This window comes from Musca autumnalis, unplaced genomic scaffold (assembly GCF_047663935.1).
Source record: "Musca autumnalis isolate F117 unplaced genomic scaffold, ASM4766393v1 scaffold_1, whole genome shotgun sequence".
NCBI lineage: Eukaryota > Metazoa > Arthropoda > Insecta > Diptera > Muscidae > Musca > Musca autumnalis.
Genome location: NW_027411644.1, coordinates 71,320,522 through 71,340,406, shown reverse-complemented (window position 1 = coordinate 71,340,406; position 19,885 = coordinate 71,320,522). Strand labels below are relative to the sequence as shown.

At 34.8% G+C, this 19,885-nt stretch overlaps 1 protein-coding gene across 5 annotated transcripts in view; it reads left to right on the top strand.

Annotated features, from left to right (window-relative positions):
* Positions 1–19,885, top strand: part of LOC141400953 (uncharacterized) — an 87,232-nt gene that overhangs the window by 18,193 nt on the left and 49,154 nt on the right. For all 5 annotated transcript variants that reach the window (XM_073980668.1, XM_073980694.1, XM_073980679.1 and 2 more), the window contains exons 2-3: positions 7,553–10,048; positions 10,118–10,254. In XM_073980668.1, the coding sequence (XP_073836769.1) occupies positions 7,972–10,048; positions 10,118–10,254 (2,214 nt within the window). In that variant the 5' untranslated portion in view covers positions 7,553–7,971. The remainder of the gene's footprint in view (positions 1–7,552; positions 10,049–10,117; positions 10,255–19,885) is intronic.

The window sequence follows — 19,885 nt, the reverse complement described above, 5'->3', positions numbered from 1 at the left end:
ATATTTTTGCAGATTTCATGTATTTTCTGTACCAAACACGGTATATATTTCCGATATCAATGATATTTAGAATGTGTGACTGAATTAGGTCTGGTAATAAATGTCCCAAATTATATCGAAATCGGTTAAGATGTGGATATAGCTCCGATTTATATTTTACATATTCACAGTGGTGTAGGGTATCATATAGTCGGCCCCGCCCGACTTTGATCCTTTTCTCCTTTACTGGTGTATTTACATTCGGTGAAATAAATTCCCGCACCGACAAGGATTTCTAAGGGCCTTTGGATATTTTTTATTTATTTTTTGTTTAATTTTCTGAACATAAATATTAGGTCTGTACGATAACCCAATAATTTTTAAAAATTCGTACAAATTTTTACTGAATACTGTTCGATAACAAAATTGTCCACCAAGAGAGAGCGAGTTGAGAGAGATTTTTTGACAGTTCTGTGACTGAGAACTTGCAAATTTTTGCTGGGAAAATTTGTCCCGTAAAAATTTGTAAGTTCAGCCAGCTGACTTTTAATCAGCTGTTCAATGTAAACAAAATGAAATGTTAACATTTTTGACCAAGAAAATTTCACAATTTCACTTTTTTTGATTTTAAAGCGTTGAGGAAAGGAATACTGCTTTAAATTCAATTTCAACATGTACAAAAACAATTTTCAATATTTGATAAATCGTTCATTCGTAAGTTTTACTATTAAAAAATCAACAATTTTGCCATGCGAATACACATTTTTTGTCCTTGTTTTCAATTTTAAGATATAGTGTTACAGCAGAAGTTTTTTGTTGGAACAATTCAGCGATGCATCTACCTTTATTATTGCATAATGTCAAAAACAGTAAAAACACAGCTTTTGACAGATTAGGACATAAAAAGAAAAAAAATTTAATCAGTTGTTAGCTGTGGCCTACCTTTACTTTATTCTACCATGCTGAGAACTAGCAAATTTTTGCTGGGAAAATTTGTCCCGTAAAAATTTGTAAGTTCAGCCAGCTGACTTTTAATCAGCTGTTCAATGTAAACAATTTGAAATGTTAACATTTTTAACCATGAAAATTTCACAATTTCACTTTTTTTGATGTTAAAGCGTTGGGGAAAGGATTACTGGGACTGGATTCTTGTTCTATGAAAAATTTAAATGAAAAATATTTTCATTATAATTTTTTTCATTTGACAGTTTTTTCCTTTATAAAAGTTTTCATTTCACATTTTCATAGAAACAGAATTGAGCCCCTGTACTGTGTAAAATTTACAAAAACAATTTTCATATATTTTCGGAAACAGCTGACTTTCTTGCAAGTTTTTGCAAAATGTTGTTCGATAACTTTTTTGCAATTTCTCTTGCTTGAGAGAGTAAAATTCACTGAGAGAGGTTGCTGCAACTTACTGAGCAATTATTGCTGCTAATATCGCACACACCTATTATTTATTTATTTATTTATTTATTTATTTTAAAATAAATTATCGCGATTTGTTCAAAATTCTGTATTAGACTTATGGATAATGGTCCGATATTGAAAATTATATTCAATTTCAAAAAGAAATAGTTTATTTAAGAACGAGTTTCGGTTTGCAATGAAAGAAATATAAGAAATGACTGTTATGAAAAATTTGTATGCAGTCGGTGCGGGAACTTTTGTAACGGTAATATTTTTCAATGATCTACACGGCTATGTGGTGGTCTTTTGGATATTTTCAAAAATTGCAAAAAAGTTGTGGCTCTAGTGTACATACGCCATCGATAGCATCAAGTCTGAGGACATAAAAATGAATTTTCATAATCTACCGCATGTTGGGCGCCAGTTTGATAAAGTAAACATTCCATTGGTCCTCTATGCACAGAAAAAAAATTGTAGCCATTTGATAAAGAAATTCAAAGATTCAACCAAAAATTTATCGATTTTCCGGCAATAAAAAAAATTGTCATATTGACAAAATTCGATAAAATTTTTTGATCACAAAGTAAAAATGCATGTTGATAAAATAAAATTGTAATATTTTGTTTTTTTCAAAATAGTCTGGCTTAATCCCATTGTTGTTGTTTTAATATTTTAAAACAACTATTTTATTAGTGGAAAAGATTTGGCATTGTTCGCCAAGGGGTAAGGCAGGGAATACTATAGTTTCGATCCACGCCACTGGATCTCATCAGTTCCCTTGTTTCTTGTTTGTGGATATTCTCCACCGAAGTTATTTTTTAATAACTTCAACAAGAAACTTTTTATACCCAAACATCAATCGTCAGCTCGAAGTATAAAGGTAAGCAAAGAAAAAAGTTCAATGAGAAGTTTTTCCTTGGCAACCTCATACAACTCCGACGAAAGTGTCTGCGAAACAATTCAAACCTCTTCCACTTGTATGTGTCGTCGAATTTTGACGAATGCACACACAAAATTTGGTTGGTCTGCTTTACAGCAAAAACAACACACGTCGTGCCAGTGTCTTCAATTTGAAGCATTGTGGCGTTTTTTTATTGGGATAGCGTTTGCAATTTTGTTTTTTTTCAAAATAGTCTGGCTTAATCCCATTGTTGTTGTTTTAATATTTTAAAACAACTATTTTATTAGTGGAAAAGATTTGGCATTGTTCGCCAAGGGGTAAGGCAGGGAATACTATAGTTTCGATCCACGCCACTGGATCTCATCAGTTCCCTTGTTTCTTGTTTGTGGATATTCTCCACCGAAGTTATTTTTTAATAACTTCAACAAGAAACTTTTTATACCCAAACATCAATCGTCAGCTCGAAGTATAAAGGTAAGCAAAGAAAAAAGTTCAATGAGAAGTTTTTCCTTGGCAACCTCATACAACTCCGACGAAAGTGTCTGCGAAACAATTCAAACCTTTTCCACTTGTATGTGTCGTCGAATTTTGACGAATGCACACACAAAATTTGGTTGGTCTGCTTTACAGCAAAAACAACACACGTCGTGCCAGTGTCTTCAATTTGAAGCATTGTGGCGTTTTTTTTTTTTTTTATTGGGATAGCGTTTGCAATTTTGTTTTTTTCAAAATAGTCTGGCTTAATCCCATTGTTGTTGTTTTAATATTTTAAAACAACTATTTTATTAGTGGAAAAGATTTGGCATTGTTCGCCAAGGGGTAAGGCAGGGAATACTATAGTTTCGATCCACGCCACTGGATCTCATCAGTTCCCTTGTTTCTTGTTTGTGGATATTCTCCACCGAAGTTATTTTTTAATAACTTCAACAAGAAACTTTTTATACCCAAACATCAATCGTCAGCTCGAAGTATAAAGGTAAGCAAAGAAAAAAGTTCAATGAGAAGTTTTTCCTTGGCAACCTCATACAACTCCGACGAAAGTGTCTGCGAAACAATTCAAACCTCTTCCACTTGTATGTGTCGTCGAATTTTGACGAATGTAATATTGATTAAAATATTTATCGATTTTTTTATTTTGAACTGATAAAACATTTCACATATTGACAAAAATATTTATCAAAATATTTCACATTTTGCTTGATAAAAACAAAATATTTTCTTGATTAAAAAAATTGTTGAATGCATTTTTTCCAATCAATAAAAAAAAAAAAAAAAAAAATACAAACCCAAACGCCACAGAAAAAGATACATACACACATTTATAAATGGTCGTGGTTATTTATTTGGAATGCCAAGTACAAAAGCAACACCAGACGCATAGGTACATAAAAAATAACAGATGAAAGAAAGAAAAACGGAATGGAATAATTAATAACAGAAGTACATAATTATTTAGTGCCACACATTAATTTTAATAAAAGAAACAAAAAAAATCACTTTTAAATATAAAATACAGGGATCATTATTGAACGTTGTGAAATAAAACACATTCTTCTGCCACCTTGAAAATCATCAGCGGAAAATGGGTATCTGTAATGTGAGAAATAGTACATCCATATATACACAGTCTTACATAAGTATACGTACGCCCCATAAATCTCGGGTTTTAGAAAAAGTAATGATATTTATGGAATTCCAAGTACACAGGTTTATTTCGTCTCACTAATAAACAATATTTAATACAACAAAAGTATATTCCATAAAATAAATAACGGTAAATTTTACAAAAACCAAAAAATGATACTTACAAAAGTATACATACGCCCCAAGGAAATATGAGTATTATCGTACAATTTATGGAATTAGCAGCAAAATTTATACATTTTATTGTTTTGGCGAATGTGTCTGGGTGTCCGAGATATATTTTAGAGAAAAAAAAATTATTTTTGGGTGTTAAGTGCCGTTGTTTTATGCCAAACTTCTTGTATAGCTCGTTAAAGCGGACCCTTGCTGATTTCTTTCCGTTTTAGGTATTTGAGTATACAAAAGCCACAATATTAGTGTCAGATTATAGATTTTGAGATCCTAGAAAGCTTTTTAGTTGACCTTGTGCGTAACACACCTTCCTGGGTGTCGATAAATTCACATTTTTCCTGGGATATCTCAGGAAGTTATTAGATTCCTCGGAATTCTTGGCTCAAATTACATACAGAAGACCTTGAATTGTGTTTTAATATGGCGTTATATAATCCTTGGACACCAATTGAATCAGAAATGTACAATTATCCGATACTTTCCGACCCTATATTGACGGTAATGGTTATAATACGAAAACTACGTTGTTCACAGTGTAAATTTCATGCTTTTTGGTAGTGATTATATTTTGATGCTTTGGGAGCAGGTTTTTAACAGAATATTTCACATTTCTGATTCAATTGGTGTCCAAGGATTATATAACACCATATTAAAACACAATTCAAGGTCTTCTGTATGTAATTTGAGCCAAGAATTCCGAGGAAACTATTAACTTCCTGAGATATCCTAGGAAAAATGTGAATTTATCGACACCCAGGAAGGTGTGTTATGCACAAGGTCAACTAAAAAGCTTTCTAGGATCTCAAAATCTATTATCTGACACTAATATTGTGGCTTTTGTATACTCAAATACCTAAAACGGAAAGAAATCAGCAAGGGTCCGCTTTAACGAGCTATACAAGAAGTTTGGCATAAAATAACGGCACTTAACACCCAAAAATTATTTTTTTTTTCTCTAAAATATATCTCGGACACCCAGACACATTCGCCAAAACAATAAAATGTATACATTTTGCTGCTAATTCCATAAATTGTACGATAATACTCATATTTCCTTGGGGCGTATGTATACTTTTGTAAGTATCATTTTTTGGTTTTTGTAAAATTTACCGTTATTTATTTTATGGAATATACTTTTGTTGTATTAAATATTGTTCATTAGTGAGACGAAATAAACCTGTGTACTTGGAATTTCATAAATATCATTACTTTTTCTAAAACCCGAGATTTATGGGGCGTACGTATACTTATGTAAGACTGTGTATATTTCAAATACATAAAATGCTTTGATGTTATTACCAATATCACATGCGGTTGCTTCTTTGTCCAATAAAATATTCTTATTATCCTTTTTCATATTCGTGAATTCAATTATAAAATGTATTGGGCATTTAATTTACTTGAAAGGCACCTTTACTTTAAGAAAACACACAAACATTGATTTGTTTCTGCACTACCGATCCACACAGAACGACTGATTTAAAGAGACTGCCAAAAATGCCAAACTGACGGTTAAAAAATGTTATCTGCCTTTCATAACCACAAACAGAACAAAACATGAGAACTCGTACCGTTTTTTTTTCTTTCCCTCTTCGTTTGTTAGGTTCATAAAAATCAGAAACAAAAACAGTAACAAACTTACATACAAGCCTTCACCCGAGCACAAATAAATAAACAAGCCAAATGCCACACAAACGTTCCATCCCTTCATTCCATGACCATGCTTTGAAATATACATAGCAACAATACTCACATCTCAAGAAAAAAACACATCACATTGTTGTAGCGCTCTCTTTATGCCCTAATGTTGTTGTTTCTCTCGCTCTTGAGAGCGAAAACATGCGACAAACGTTGAAAACCATTTTAACTACAGAAATTTATTAATAACCATAAACAAATTTCAATAAATTATTTGTTTGAAATCGTTTATTGATCGCTTTCTAGTAACATTTTCATGTTTGATAAACATTTTCCCTATATATTCGTAATATTTTATCGCCATTCGACAAAAATATGGTGATAAAGCTTTTAATCAAAATTTTCAGGGTGGATTTTTTTTCTGTGTGGGTATATCCATTAGTCTTCTGTAATAAGACCTATTGGTCTTCTGTATAATGGTCTTCTATGAGGTCAGAAAACTTCTTCTGTGTGAATTTCACAAAAAAGACTAGTGGGTCGGCTAAAAAATCTTTTATGGTGAGTGTCTTTGATGCTATTCTATGTAGAACCGGAAGAAATATTGCACATCTAAGTGATGTTACTCATCATTTACAGAGTAGAGGATAGAGTTGTTAGGAAAGGAACTGGTTGGGTGGTAAGAGCGATTATCTTAGACAACATTAAGGAATACTTTTTAATAATGTTATCTTTTATTGTTTATATCGAAAAATCTAGAAAGACAATCTTGGGAAATCCATGGACAGCTTCCACATGTAGGTGGCGATCACTTGATCAATAATATTCCACAAATAGGTGGCGTTACTAACCGCATGTGGTCAATCTACTGGGTAATGTTCAAAAAGTTTAGTTTAAGTCCATCGAATCTTGGATTCTCGTTGCCCGGAAATAAATACTGAATGTTGTAACCATCTTATGTTTGATATCCAAACGGCAATTTTCATTTCGAATCTGATGTGGCTTTGGAAAGATGGACGGTTTACGTCCAAAACCCTGGGTTCAGAACTATTATTTCGATGAGGCACATTTTTGATCGTTTTGAAGGGGTATATTAGCCTCGATAGCCTATAGGCTGAGGGTATATAACTCTTTCAAAAATGTTGCCAGTAATATGTAGAAAGAAGAGCAATTTTAAGACATTGGAATATATAGATTTGGCTTCTTCTTACAGTTCGTCTCAAAATGTTTTCATTACTCTCTTTGCTGTATTTGTCTAGACAGAGTTTTTCTCTGAGAAACTATCTGGGATTTTTTGGAATTTGAGTGGGTTTTTGTAAATATTTTAGAGCATTTTTTGAAGGACTATCACTCCGATAACCATGACATGAAATTATAATGAAATTTTATAAAACTTGGCGATTTTGGGGCTGCCAGCAATAGCTCTATTTATATTGTTCGGAATTAATTTCAAAAATTCAAAATTTTTAAGACATTTTGTTGCAAAAAAAAATATAATTCATACGTTTCTATGCCTTCTATGCCGGCAAAACACATTTCCCCAAAAATTAAAATATAAACTGAAAGTGAATTAATTTCCCTCGTTTTTTGCACTGCTCATCAAACCCCCGCCCCTTTAAAACATTTACAATGATGCCAAATAAATTCTATACAACAACCAACGTTCAGTGCTCTTTTGATGAAAACCAGAAGCAAAAAATCGAAAGAAAAAAAAACATTCTCGGTGTGTGTGTGCTAAATTAAAATGCTGAAATAGGAATTTTCATTTTAATTTTTCTTGTGTTTTTTTTGAAAACTTTTTCTTAAAAATAGATTTTCGCTAAACGGAACGCGAATAGGAACAAAAATTAAAAACACAAACAGACACCAAAAAGCAAGCAACTACGTCAAAATAAACGAATACCAAAAAGCAACAAAAACAACAACAAAAAATACGCGAAAAATTTACGCCAGCCAGCATACGACGAAGCGCAGAAGCTAAGGAACCACGAAATGTTAGTGATTTGAATTTGAATTGAAAAAAAAAACGAAAACAGAAAAGTGAAATAAAAAAGTTGGTGAAAATGTGAAAAGTCAACAAATAAAGGAAGTTTGAAAGAGCCAAAAAACAACAACAAGTGAAACAAATAAAACGGCATAAAAGACGACCTAAATTTTGCAAGAAATTAAAATTAAATAAAAGCGGCAATAACAACAACAACAATTAAAAGAAACAACAGAAACGCCTTAAGATGCAGTCATCAACGGCATCAGTGGCCGCCTCCTCCACATCCTCGGTCACTTCATCGAAATCAACAGCCAGCAGTAAATCAGCCAGCCTTCACAGTAGCGGTGGTGGCACAAAATTAATGCAACCCAGCAAAACAAGTGGCCTGAAGGGCGGAAAGTCTACCCCAACTGTCACCACCATACCCATAATGTTGAACAATGGTTCCACCATAACGGGTGGCGGTGGCAGTGTCGGAGGTGGGGTTAGGGATTTACAAACCTCTTTGGAAATTGAAGAGATTTCCAAGAAAATTTCAGAACATGCCGATGCTTTGTATCGCACCTGGAAAAGTCATGGCATTGCCCCCACCGAAATTTTGGATATTTACACAGCAGAGGCAGCAGCAGCCACAGGCTCCATAACGGAGGATGTTAAGAGCACCGAGGGTCTACACAAGCTGGTAAATTCTTTTGTTATCAAAGATAAGGAGCAGAGAGGTGTTAAGGGTGGCACTAAAACGGTTGTAAAGACGACAACACCCAAGACGGAGGGGAAATTAAATAGCACACAGCCTAAACGGCAACGTTCTCCCTCACCCACTTCCAAGCAATCGATAAATAATAGTTCCTCCTCCTCCACCTCTTCCTCTGCAGCCGCCGGCAACATAAAGGGAACTACTGTCGCCATAAATAGTTTGGCTGACAGCTTGGGCATTAAGAAATCAACAGCTGTCAGCAATTCTTCCCCCACATCTCCGGGGAGCAATACAACAAAAATAAACACAACTCCCTCTCCCTCCGCCAGCAAATTAAGTGGCTCGGGATTTTTATTAAACAACAAGGTGAGCAGCAGACTGGCTGATCTGGAGGCAGAATTGGAATTAAGCAAACCCAACTCCAATACTCCAAATATCACCACCACAACAAAATTTAAAAGCCCCAACAAACCAGGAGAATCTCCCTCTAAACTTAGCAGCCCCTCCAAAACATTGGATTTGAATTTTGACATCAGTTTGGATTTGAATTTGGATATACCAGCCCTGACATTGCAGCAAAGTGAAAATTTACAAAAAATCAAGGAATTGCTGCAGCAGGAGACCAGCTCTGGCGGGGCTATGAAAAGTAATAGCAAAATTCCCTCGGTTATAATTGAAAAATCCAATTCAGGAGCTGGAACAGCGACAAAACAGTTAAAGGTAAAGAAATCCTCCACTACGGAAAATAATAAAAAGTTAACACCCTCCAGCTCCACACTGGGCGCCACTTTGCTACTTGCTGAAGAGCCCCAAGTCGATGTGGCCACAAAAATCCACAAGAAGTCGCCCACAAATGCCACGGAAATCACACCCCTTACCAATAAGAAAGTTTCCACGAAAACAAAAGCAATTAATCGTCAACCACATCCGGTCGAGGAGGTTGTCAATCAGCTACTAAATACCTTAGAGAAACCGCTCTCGGAATCATTAACAGCAACAACATCGGTGGCAGATAAATCGATAAGAAAATCCGATAAAAACAAAGATACTGGCAACAGTAACAACAGCAGCGGCACAAACAGCCTCAGCGTAACAACAACGAATAAAAAACGTGCATCCTCTCCAACCCCCAAGAGCACTAACGCCATCAGCTCCTCTTCCGCCTCTTCCCCCACATCTCTCACAAATGGCATGTTAGAGCCACAATTATCGAATACCCAAATTTCGGAACCTCTAACATCGACAGATCTAACGCAAAAAACAGCTGAACCATTACAAAAAATTCAAACGGAATCGAAGGCAAGCGATCAACTAGACGCCAATGCCAATAGCAGTGGCCAAAGCAATACCGTTATAAAATTACAAAAAAGTGGCAGTAAATCGACAAAAACTTCAGCAAAATCCAATAAAACAAAAGATTCCTCGTCCGCCTCTTCCTCCTCAGCAGTAATAAATAAATCCACAAAATCAGCCACCAGCGAAGAAGAAAATTCCGATACCGTAGACTCCACCAAATCTACAACACCTCCAGCCAGCAGCAGCAGCAACATGAATGGCAGTAGCATTTTAACACCCACAAAATTGAAATCTACACGACCCCTAACCAATGGCCAAGAAAAAGCCGGTAAGTTGGCAACAAATCACTCTCACATCTCCAACTGAATGAGAATTATTTACGTTTTAATATTTCCAGTTCGCAGTCCCTTTCTAACGCGTGGTTCGGTGGCCGAACGTGTTCTTATGTTTGAAAAATGCCCTGATGTGCGTAATTCATTTTTGAACATCAAACGTCCAGATCCCGCAGATGCTCCACCCAAATCTTTACTTAAGGTAAGTCAAAGAAATTTTGTCAGGGAAGTGAGGAATTTGTTTCGAATTTTCATAGAAAAATCCATAGATTGTGTGTTATCTAACCGATATCTACATTTTTTTTCGCATTGAACGATCGAGGGTTTTTTTCGTTTCGTTTTGGGTACTTTTTTATTTGTGGTATGTCTTGCCTACTCTTCTTCTTCCTGTTCATGTGTATTGTCGAATTTTGTTGCAAATAAATATACAAAAGCTATAGAGAGAAAAATGTTGAAAGAGAGAGAGGCAGAGTGTGAGTAGATGTGAGGACTGGCGCCAGTGTTGCCGTTTGGTTGGGTCGTATTCAATGGTCCAATCTTTGGTATATTTTTGGAATAAGTTCGAATTTTGGAGGTCTACAGAAGATCTTTAGTAGTGCTCATATCTATTGGAGGCTTTAAGGAGGTCTTCTAGCCTTTAAAGACCTTTAGGGGGTCTTCTGGCTGTAGAAGGCCTCCTAAAGCGGCCCATACACTATTAAATTTTGATGTCAATATTTGTAGTAGTATGTGCAAATTTTTCAAAATATGAGAATGTGTGTGTGAATTTATTGATTGAGGAAAATCTAAATAGTTTTGATTTTCAAAATGAAACTCAGTCAATCCAATGAATATGGTTTATTTTCAAAATTGTTAAAAAGCAATTGAAAAAAAAAGAATTTTGTATTTGTGAAGAAATAAAAAAATATTAAGTTCATTAATTTTTAGAGGAAAATTTAAAGATCTCGGTTGCAGATTGAAAGCTGATTGAGTGCATTGCTACATACTTATTAAGCACATATGTACGTACAGAAGGAGTTCATCGGCTGGACAAGCCAATTTGATAGTGTATGGACCGCTTAAGGAAGAATTTCCATCTCAGAATTCTTTTGAAGGTCTTCAAACTTGCTATAGCTACATATATAAGTGGTACAAAAGGAGTGAAGACAACACCAAATGCCATCACAATAATGGTTCAGCCATAACGTGGCTTGTGGCAGGTATAGATTTGCGAACCTCTTTAGAAATTGAAGAGATTTCCAAGCAAATTTCATAGCATACCGATGCCCTGCATCGCACTTTGAAAAGTCATGGCAATGTCCCCACAGTAATTTTGGATATTTACACAACTGAGGCGGCAGTAGACACGGGCTCCACATCGGAAGATGTTAAGAGCATCGAGGGTTTACACAGATTAGCGAAACCTTTTGCTATCAAAGCAGCAAAAAGGTGGTAAGGAGGACTATAGAAGACATTTAGGAGGTTTCTATCTATTGAAGACCTTGAGGAGGTATTTTATCCACAGAGGAGCTAAGGTGGTCTTCTCTCAGTAGAATACCTTTAGGAGATATTCTATCTATAAAAACAGTTTAGGGTCATCTAGCTACTGATGACCTTTAGGAGGTCTTCCATCCATTAAAGACCCTTAGGAAGTCTTCTAGATATTTAATACATTTAAGAGGTCTTACATCTATTGAAGACCATTAGGTGAAAGGACCATAGAAGACCAACCAAAAGCCTTCTATATATAGAAGATCTTCTATTTATAAAAAGTTTTACTATAGAAAACCTCCAGGATGTATTTTATCCATGACAGACCTTTAAGATGCTTCTATTTAGGAAATTTTATAGCTTACGAAGGCTATCTGTCTATAGAAAACCCTTTGACGGTCTTCCTCCCTCTATGGAAGACCTTTATGATGTCCATTTAAGAGTTACTATAGGCAACCAGACAGACAGACGGGGCTACATTGACTTCAAGTTGTTTGAAACCGATTTCGTCCAAACATACAAGGCGTCCAAAACCACCGTAAACTTTCCAAACATTCGAAATAAACAATAAGGCTTAGCAGCATTATGCGTCCATACTAACGCCATATATTTGTGACTTAAATATTACTTTATCAAACTGGCGCCCAATATGGGATAGACTGTTAAAATTTATTCTTATGACCTCAGTCAAAAATAATAAAATGTGCCTTATCGATTCGATTTAAACCTGTCCGTTTGCCTATTTGGCTCGGGAGCATGACTAATTTCGAACCAGATTAACCGATTTAGTTCGAATGCATTTCGAAAATGGACTTCCACATAAAATGTCAAAATGTTTGACAAAAGTAAAGTTTAAGGACATGTCTAGAATAAAAGCCTAGTTAAAATTATCGAGCGAGAAGATTTTGGTATTGCGAAATTTACCTTGCCGGGTTTGGGAATAAATACTACCCTTGCCTCTTGCTAGGCTATGGGAGTATACGCAAATTTTAAGCAAGCGTTAAACATTCCAATTCCGACCAGCTTGGACGAACTGTAGTCCACTTCCCTATATCTTTTTGTATTGCTTTCTGAACAAAGTCCAATCGGTTTTGGATTTGTTTCTGACGGTTCTCGTGTTCGCAGTGCCTTGATATTTTAAACCTAATATACATACTTGTGGTCAAAGAAGTATTGTTCCTCAGAGACCATTATCAGGTCGTTAGTATTCAAATAATGTAAAAGAGATTAGCCTCCTTTGTTAGTGTTAATACTACCCCAGGAAATGATTCTCCCCACCAGCTGTAGAAATTCCAACGATGACAAATATACTGACGCTCGGTATATATTCCCATTCCCTTGCTTTAGTACTGTGGCGTCCGACGTTGATAACTGTGGAGAGAAAAATAAGCATACCTTTTTGTGGTATATAATAGAGATCCTCCGTCGAGTTCCCGTATTTGTGTAAAAAGTTGATAATTTATATGGTTCAATCCGGAGACCTTGTTCTTTATTTTGTGTATCAGGGTTTGAGTTTCCGTTTCACTCCGAAGAAGGTTTATTTGAGCGATCTCAGTCATAGATCCTATAACAATCGGCCTTCTTGGGAGTCTCTGATTGACTCTTCTCACTTTTGTGTGTTGCTTGGAGGTTTGGCCTCCTGACTATTCTCACCGATACTTGCCCTGCCAATTTTGAAATGAACTGTGTTTAGGACGTAGTACGTAATGCCCTCTGTCAAACTGGCTAGTGAGAGTTTGTCAAGTCCCACCACAAGAATAGTGTCACCCTCTTTCTCCTCCCTGTGTCTCCAAAGTCTCATTTTGTTTTCCAAAGATCTCGAGCATGTGTTCCGTCACGAGTTTGCAGCCATACTCCTTGACGTATGCCACACAAACCAATAGCAAATCCACTATTGAACATTTCTGTCGATTTTTAAACTTCTACAATTTTGGTCATGGTAGAATAAGAAAAGGTAGCAGCAATACACAGCTGACTGAACTGGGTTGTAACGTTAGTGTCAAATTTCATATGACATTTTATACATTTATTTCTATTTCGATGTACATTAGGAACATATATTTTTTGAGAAAAAAAAAATGTGTGCGAATGAAACACGCCCAAACTCTTGTGTGCTTTTCAAATTTGTTTTTTGTTTTGGAGCAAAAGCAAAGGTAAAATTATTTCGAAAACTAAAGTTCGGGCGTGTTTCATTCGCACACATTCTTCTTTCGACATACAGAAACTGTCTGTAATTCATTAAAAAATAACAAATAAATACTGTTGGTAGCGAAAATAAATCCTAAAACGGCAACACTGTCGAATGAAGAATAAAATTGATATGTTTTGTTAATAGCCAAGAAAACAACAAGTTGTTGCAAGTGAAGGTATAATGGCCAAAAATCGAAAAAAAACTGCAATAACAAATGGCGAAAAAACGAAAAAGAAAAACGTCACAAAGTTTTGTTTCGAACGTGGTGCTACACTCGTGGAAAAAAACAGAACTACATAGTTATTGAATGGAATAAATTCATAGAAACACTGTGCGTTGATTTGATTTTTGTTTGCATCCTTTCATCTATTCGAAGATAGCAATAGGTACAGTATGCGAAATTCATATTCGAACACCCTTCGAAAATGAGTAAAATCGTTATTTATAGCAGATAGAAGCAAGTGCATTAGTTTATTGGATAGAGAATAATAAGGAATACACTCATACCTCTTTATGCGGCATAGATACGTTCCCAAAATGTCGGCCGTAAAGCGAAACGCCGTAAACCGAGGAAATACATTTCATACAAATCCATATTAACAGTAAGAGATCGCTTCCGATTTATTGTAAAAATAAGGTTTGAATTCACAATTTTTAATGGCATCTTTGATAGAATAATTTTTCCACACCTCTTTCATTGAAGATTTGTCATCACTTTTGTTTATAACTTGCTGTAAAGTTCTTCGTAAGTAATATGCTTTAAAATTTGCAATGACTCCTTGATCCATAGGTTGAATAAGAGAAACGCATATTTCGGATAAGTTAGCAGGATGTCCATTAGGAGTAATGCCTTGTGACTTAAATTTTTTTCTGCAAATAGGCTTTCACTTCTGGACAAAAATTATTTTTGAACCAATCCTCAAAAAGATATTTAGTCACCCAAACCTTCTTGTTAGACTTCCATATAACATGTAACTGCTTTTTGTCCAATCCTTTAAAAGCTCTCGGGTTTTCGGACATATAAACCAACAATGGTTTAAGTTTGAAGTCTCCAGAAGCATTACCACCGAGCAACGATGCGAGTCTTTCCTTGGACACCTTGTAACCAGATGCAGATTTTTCATCTCTTGAAATAAAAGTTCGTTCCGGAATTCGCTTCCAGTACAACCCTGTCTCGTCAACATTAAAAACCTGTTCGGGACAATATCCTCCATTACGTATAATCTCTTTCAAAACGTTTGGATAATTTTTTGCTGAGTGTATGTATGTTTTTTTATGTTTACAATTCATAGCAAAACGGTAAATTAACGATTTCTTCTGGCCGTATAACGAGACACAAAGCGCCGTAAAGCGAAGGTGTTCCATAATTTAAACAGGCCGTTATAGTGAAATGCCGTTAAAAGAGGGGCCGTATAAAGAAGAAAATATATATTAACTAGTTCCAACATTTAAGGGTAGATGGGGGTCTGAGGCGAGACAAAATTCATATTCGAACACCTTAAGGTCCTACATTTTTGCTTTTTTGAAAGATTTTTCTAGGTAAAGTGCTACTTTTTTGCACTTGAATATCCTTTCTTAGGCCTTTGATGTTCAGAAACCTAAAATTTAGTAAAGTTAAATTGGATGTTTTTAAAAATTGAATTAATTAAAAAATGTTGTACATTTTCTCTAAAACTAAGCAACATTCTTGAAGAAATGAACAGTAATGGCAAATTTTGAATGAATATTGCTAAAACTAGCTACTCCTACTTGTTCTATGACAAAATACGTGGTTCTTAGTAACAACAAATGTGGCCAGCTCATAAAAATGTAAGCCTGCGTAACCTTATGGTAGGGCATTTCTAATTTTCACGTGTGTAAATGAACACGTATACTTCACTAAGTGTTTTAAAATTCATTTTAATTTTAGATTACATTTACAAATTCGATTTACAACAACAAAATTGGATAATGGCTACGAAAAAATAGTTTTTGAAGGTGGTAATATTGGCAGAGTAGAACTGAATTTTTAAGTAATTAATAAAATGGGATCATATTTTCCAAAAAGTCCCCAATAATGACGTTTTTATTTGAAAAGTAGATCATTTGTTACAGAAAATTAAAAAATAGGCATTAGTGTTTCATATGTATGAAAAAATTGCAAAAAAATATCTTGGATCACGGACAGAGCGAATAAGTTTTGTTTAGTTTTCGACATTTAAATCCAGGATTTGCCAAGTGATTTTCCATAATTATTGCAGTGATGTGAATTTCGGAGTTCTTCTAAAATATTCAAAACTTATTTAGACTACATAAATGTCCTACCATAAGCTGAGACAGGCTTAAATTCTCATGAGCTGGCAGCATTTATTTTTAACTAGGCCCACGTATTTTGTCATAGAAGTACTAGGATTACCTATTTTTAGCAATATCCATCAAAAATTTGCCACTACTCTTGATTTCTTGAACATTACTGTCTAGTTTTGTGGAAAATGTACAACATTTTTAATTAATTCAATTTTTAAAAAATTTCCAACGTTAGCTTTGGTAAATTTTATGTTTCTGAACATCAGAGGCCTCCGCAAGTATATTAAAGTACAAAAAATCTCATTTTACCTAGAAAAATCCTCCAAAAACAGCAAAAAATGTAGTGCCTTAAGGTGTTCGTATATGAATTTTGCCTCGACTCTGAAAGCCATCTACCTTAAATGATGGAACCAGTTAATATATATTTTTGTTTCATGTAAAATATTCTTAAATATTCTCTATCCAATAAATTAATACACTTTTTTCTCCCATATCTGGTAAATAACGACTTTACTCATTTTTGAAGGGTGTTCGAATATGAGTTTTTAATACAGTATGTCTGGTTACTTTCCCAGCAAGAATTGTCCAGCAAGAACTTTCTCAGAGAGTAAGGAGTTTTTATTCTCTTTTCCTACAAAATTGTAAAAAGTAAACAGACCCCTTCCCAGCAAAAACCAGCAAGCAATCAGCTGACTTGCCAAAACAGAACAATGACCAAAAAAAGTATTTTTTCACTTTGCAACTTTGTTCTCCAAAAAAACAATACCATTAGGCTTGCTATTTCCATTCTTTTTAATTTTCACAAACATAAATCAACGAAAAATTAAAAACAGATATTTGATTGTTTTCAAGAAGAAGAGTTGCTAGAAGAAACGTGCCCAGCAACAATTTGCACACTCTCAGTAAAAGGACTGTCAAAATCATTGGTGTCCAAAATAAATGAGAGAGAATTGCGCTTGGGCTAGTTCGGCATCGGAAACTCGTCGATTCTCAGCGTTACAGTAACTAGTTCCACTTCTGACCCCTCACAGTGCAATCAACTGTAAACTTTAACATGGGGATGTCATAGGAGGTAACCAATTGACACTCTATGCATTACCTGTAGGTGGTATTGTACTAGTTCCAGGTTTACAGTCAAATACCAGTTTATTTATAAAAAAAAGTGGTGGGAAATAGTCACAACTGACGCTTCGTCGTTTACTTGGGGATATATAGGTGTCAATTAGTTCCCTTCGCATTACTTATGGGTCAATTGTGAACTAGTACCACTTACCTCTAGTTTATGACTATTTAAATTGCGACAATTGGAATTGCTAGCGGGTAGTGAGAAGAAGAGGGCGATTTGCATATTTCCTTCGTATTCCTTTTTTATACCAGAACAATATGAATAATGCTTCATTTATATTAAAGTTCTGAAGAAAATGTAAATGTGAATTATTTATACAACTCGTCGTTTAAGTTAAGTTAATTACGTCGCAACTGACGCCCCCTCGTTTACTTGGGGATAAAAAGGTGACAATTGGTTCCCTTCGCATTACTTAGGGGCCAATATTTGTATTAGTACTGATTAGAACTAGTTCTGGGCTACTTAAATTGCGACAATTGGAATTTTCGTCGCAAGCGGGAACGGCTAACATAGCTCTCATTTGAATTCGTTATTCTCTGTTGTTACGACAACGTGCAGGCGTGGACATCCCTAGTTAACAGACGACTTCCAGCAACAATTGGTACAAATTGTTACAAATTTAGGCTAACCAGACAGACTTAAGCTTTGTTCCAGAACTAAAAAGTTTTTACAATTTTTACGAGTTTTGCACATTTTACCCGAAACCCCGTTCCCGTACACAAAAAAGTTGTAAAATGTTCACTTCTCTTAAAACAAAAATGGCGCTGAATTACGCTTCCTTTAAAAACTTTTTATTCGACAAATTTGAGCGTGTAAAAATAGTAACGTGGTTGCCGGCGTCTGATTGGCTGGTACGCTGACTTTGACATTTGTTACAGTTTTTTTACGTATTCTCCATTTTTCCGTTCCCGAACTATTTCAAAAAACTTTTGTGTCAGAACAATTATTTTACAGTTACCTCTTTTACGAGATTTATTATTAAAAAGTACGGGAACGAAGCTTTAACACGTTCGCGGACGCAAAAAAAAAAAACTCAGAGAGGTGCAAAAAATGACACCCAATTTTTTGCGAAATTAGTTTTTCTGTATTTATTAATTAATTATTAATATTATTATAATTTTTTATTTGCTATGTTATGGATATATATGAAATTAGTCGGATTATGTACATTAATTACAAAAACATGCGTTTGTATACATATAAATGACTAAAGATTGCATTTTATGATCGCGGTATTTATGATACATAGATGACACCACCATCTAACATGAATTCAAGATGATTGGAAAATCCACATTTATGTGAACTTTAATTTTAGTGTTGACAGCACTTTACAATTTCATATAGGCATCATGATGTAAGAAGTAAAGTCCTAGGTACATAAGCTGCCTCGCCTTGCTTGCTTCTGATAAAAGAATAAAAAAGAAAAGGTCAACATATTTGGAAAATTGGCTCGGCCTTCTTTATTATTTTATCAGAAGCAAGAAAGGCAAGGTGTGGTTTCCTTGCCTTACTTTATTTTTTGACATAATAAATATATAAGAATAAAGAAGGCCGAGACAATTTCGAACTAGGTTGCCCTTTTCTTCTTTATTCATTTATTTTTATTATGCCAGAAATGAAGCAAGGCAAGGAAGCCAAGCACTGAGGCCTTAAGGTATGAATTACAACAACTAACAATTTTACAATAACAACATACTTTTATGACATTGGTGCTCAATTATTTTATGAATTAGTCTCTCAGAGAGTGTCTCTCTTTTGCTAAACAACGGCTGATGGAAATGAAGATATAGTATGTTGTTGTTGTACATCCGATAACGTATATGGGCGAGCATAGCTGTTTTGTGAGAACCAAATTGTCAATGACAATATTTCAGAAAAATTACAGGAAATATATAGAAATATTTCAAATTTAATGTTAATTGATTTCGATTTTACTCCAGACTTAATTTGATACGTTCTATACTTTATATCTTTCTTATGGAACACTGTATAAAACAGATTAGAATATATTAAACTTGGATTATTCTGGGTAGATCCTAACAAATTCCGATATTTTGCTTTATAAAAATGATAGTCACTTACACCTTGTATTATTACACCTTGATAGGCATGTTAGGTTGGTTTCCGGATTGTCGTTTATTTGAATAGTTTGAGTTCGAAAGAATTTTCATTGAACTATACAGATGAAACGCCACCTGGTTGTGGCACATGTGTTATGTGTTCACAAAGACACTCGCCATTGCACTTCACGGTCTAATATCTTTATAATTACTTACGATATATAATTCCAATAAGTAGGTGGAATGTGAATTTTTCGGAGTGACTCTCATCTGGATCACGTAATATATGTAGATATCATCCTTGAATTGGGTCTCAGCTGATACCTAAACTACTTTGGTATTAATATAATTACGGGAAAGTTAAAAGTTAAGTTTTGGAAGGGTAGTTCTATGCGTATGTGAGGAAATTTGCTATCCCTAAATACACTCAGCCTATGACAATACAAAGAGTGGTAGATAAATGTCCTACTTACCATACCATTTGAGTTTGTATTTAATGTTACCAAAGTAGGAAAGTAGGAAAACTAATAAAAAATTCACAATCTATCCTACTTTGGGCGCCAGTTTGCTGAAGTGAAAAGGTCAAAAAAAATCAGAAAGCAAAACACCCTCAGCCTATGTCATACGAACATGTCCCAAATTTAAAAAAAAATAACATATTCGTTGGTGACAAAAGAAGGGCACTTAAATAGTGGAT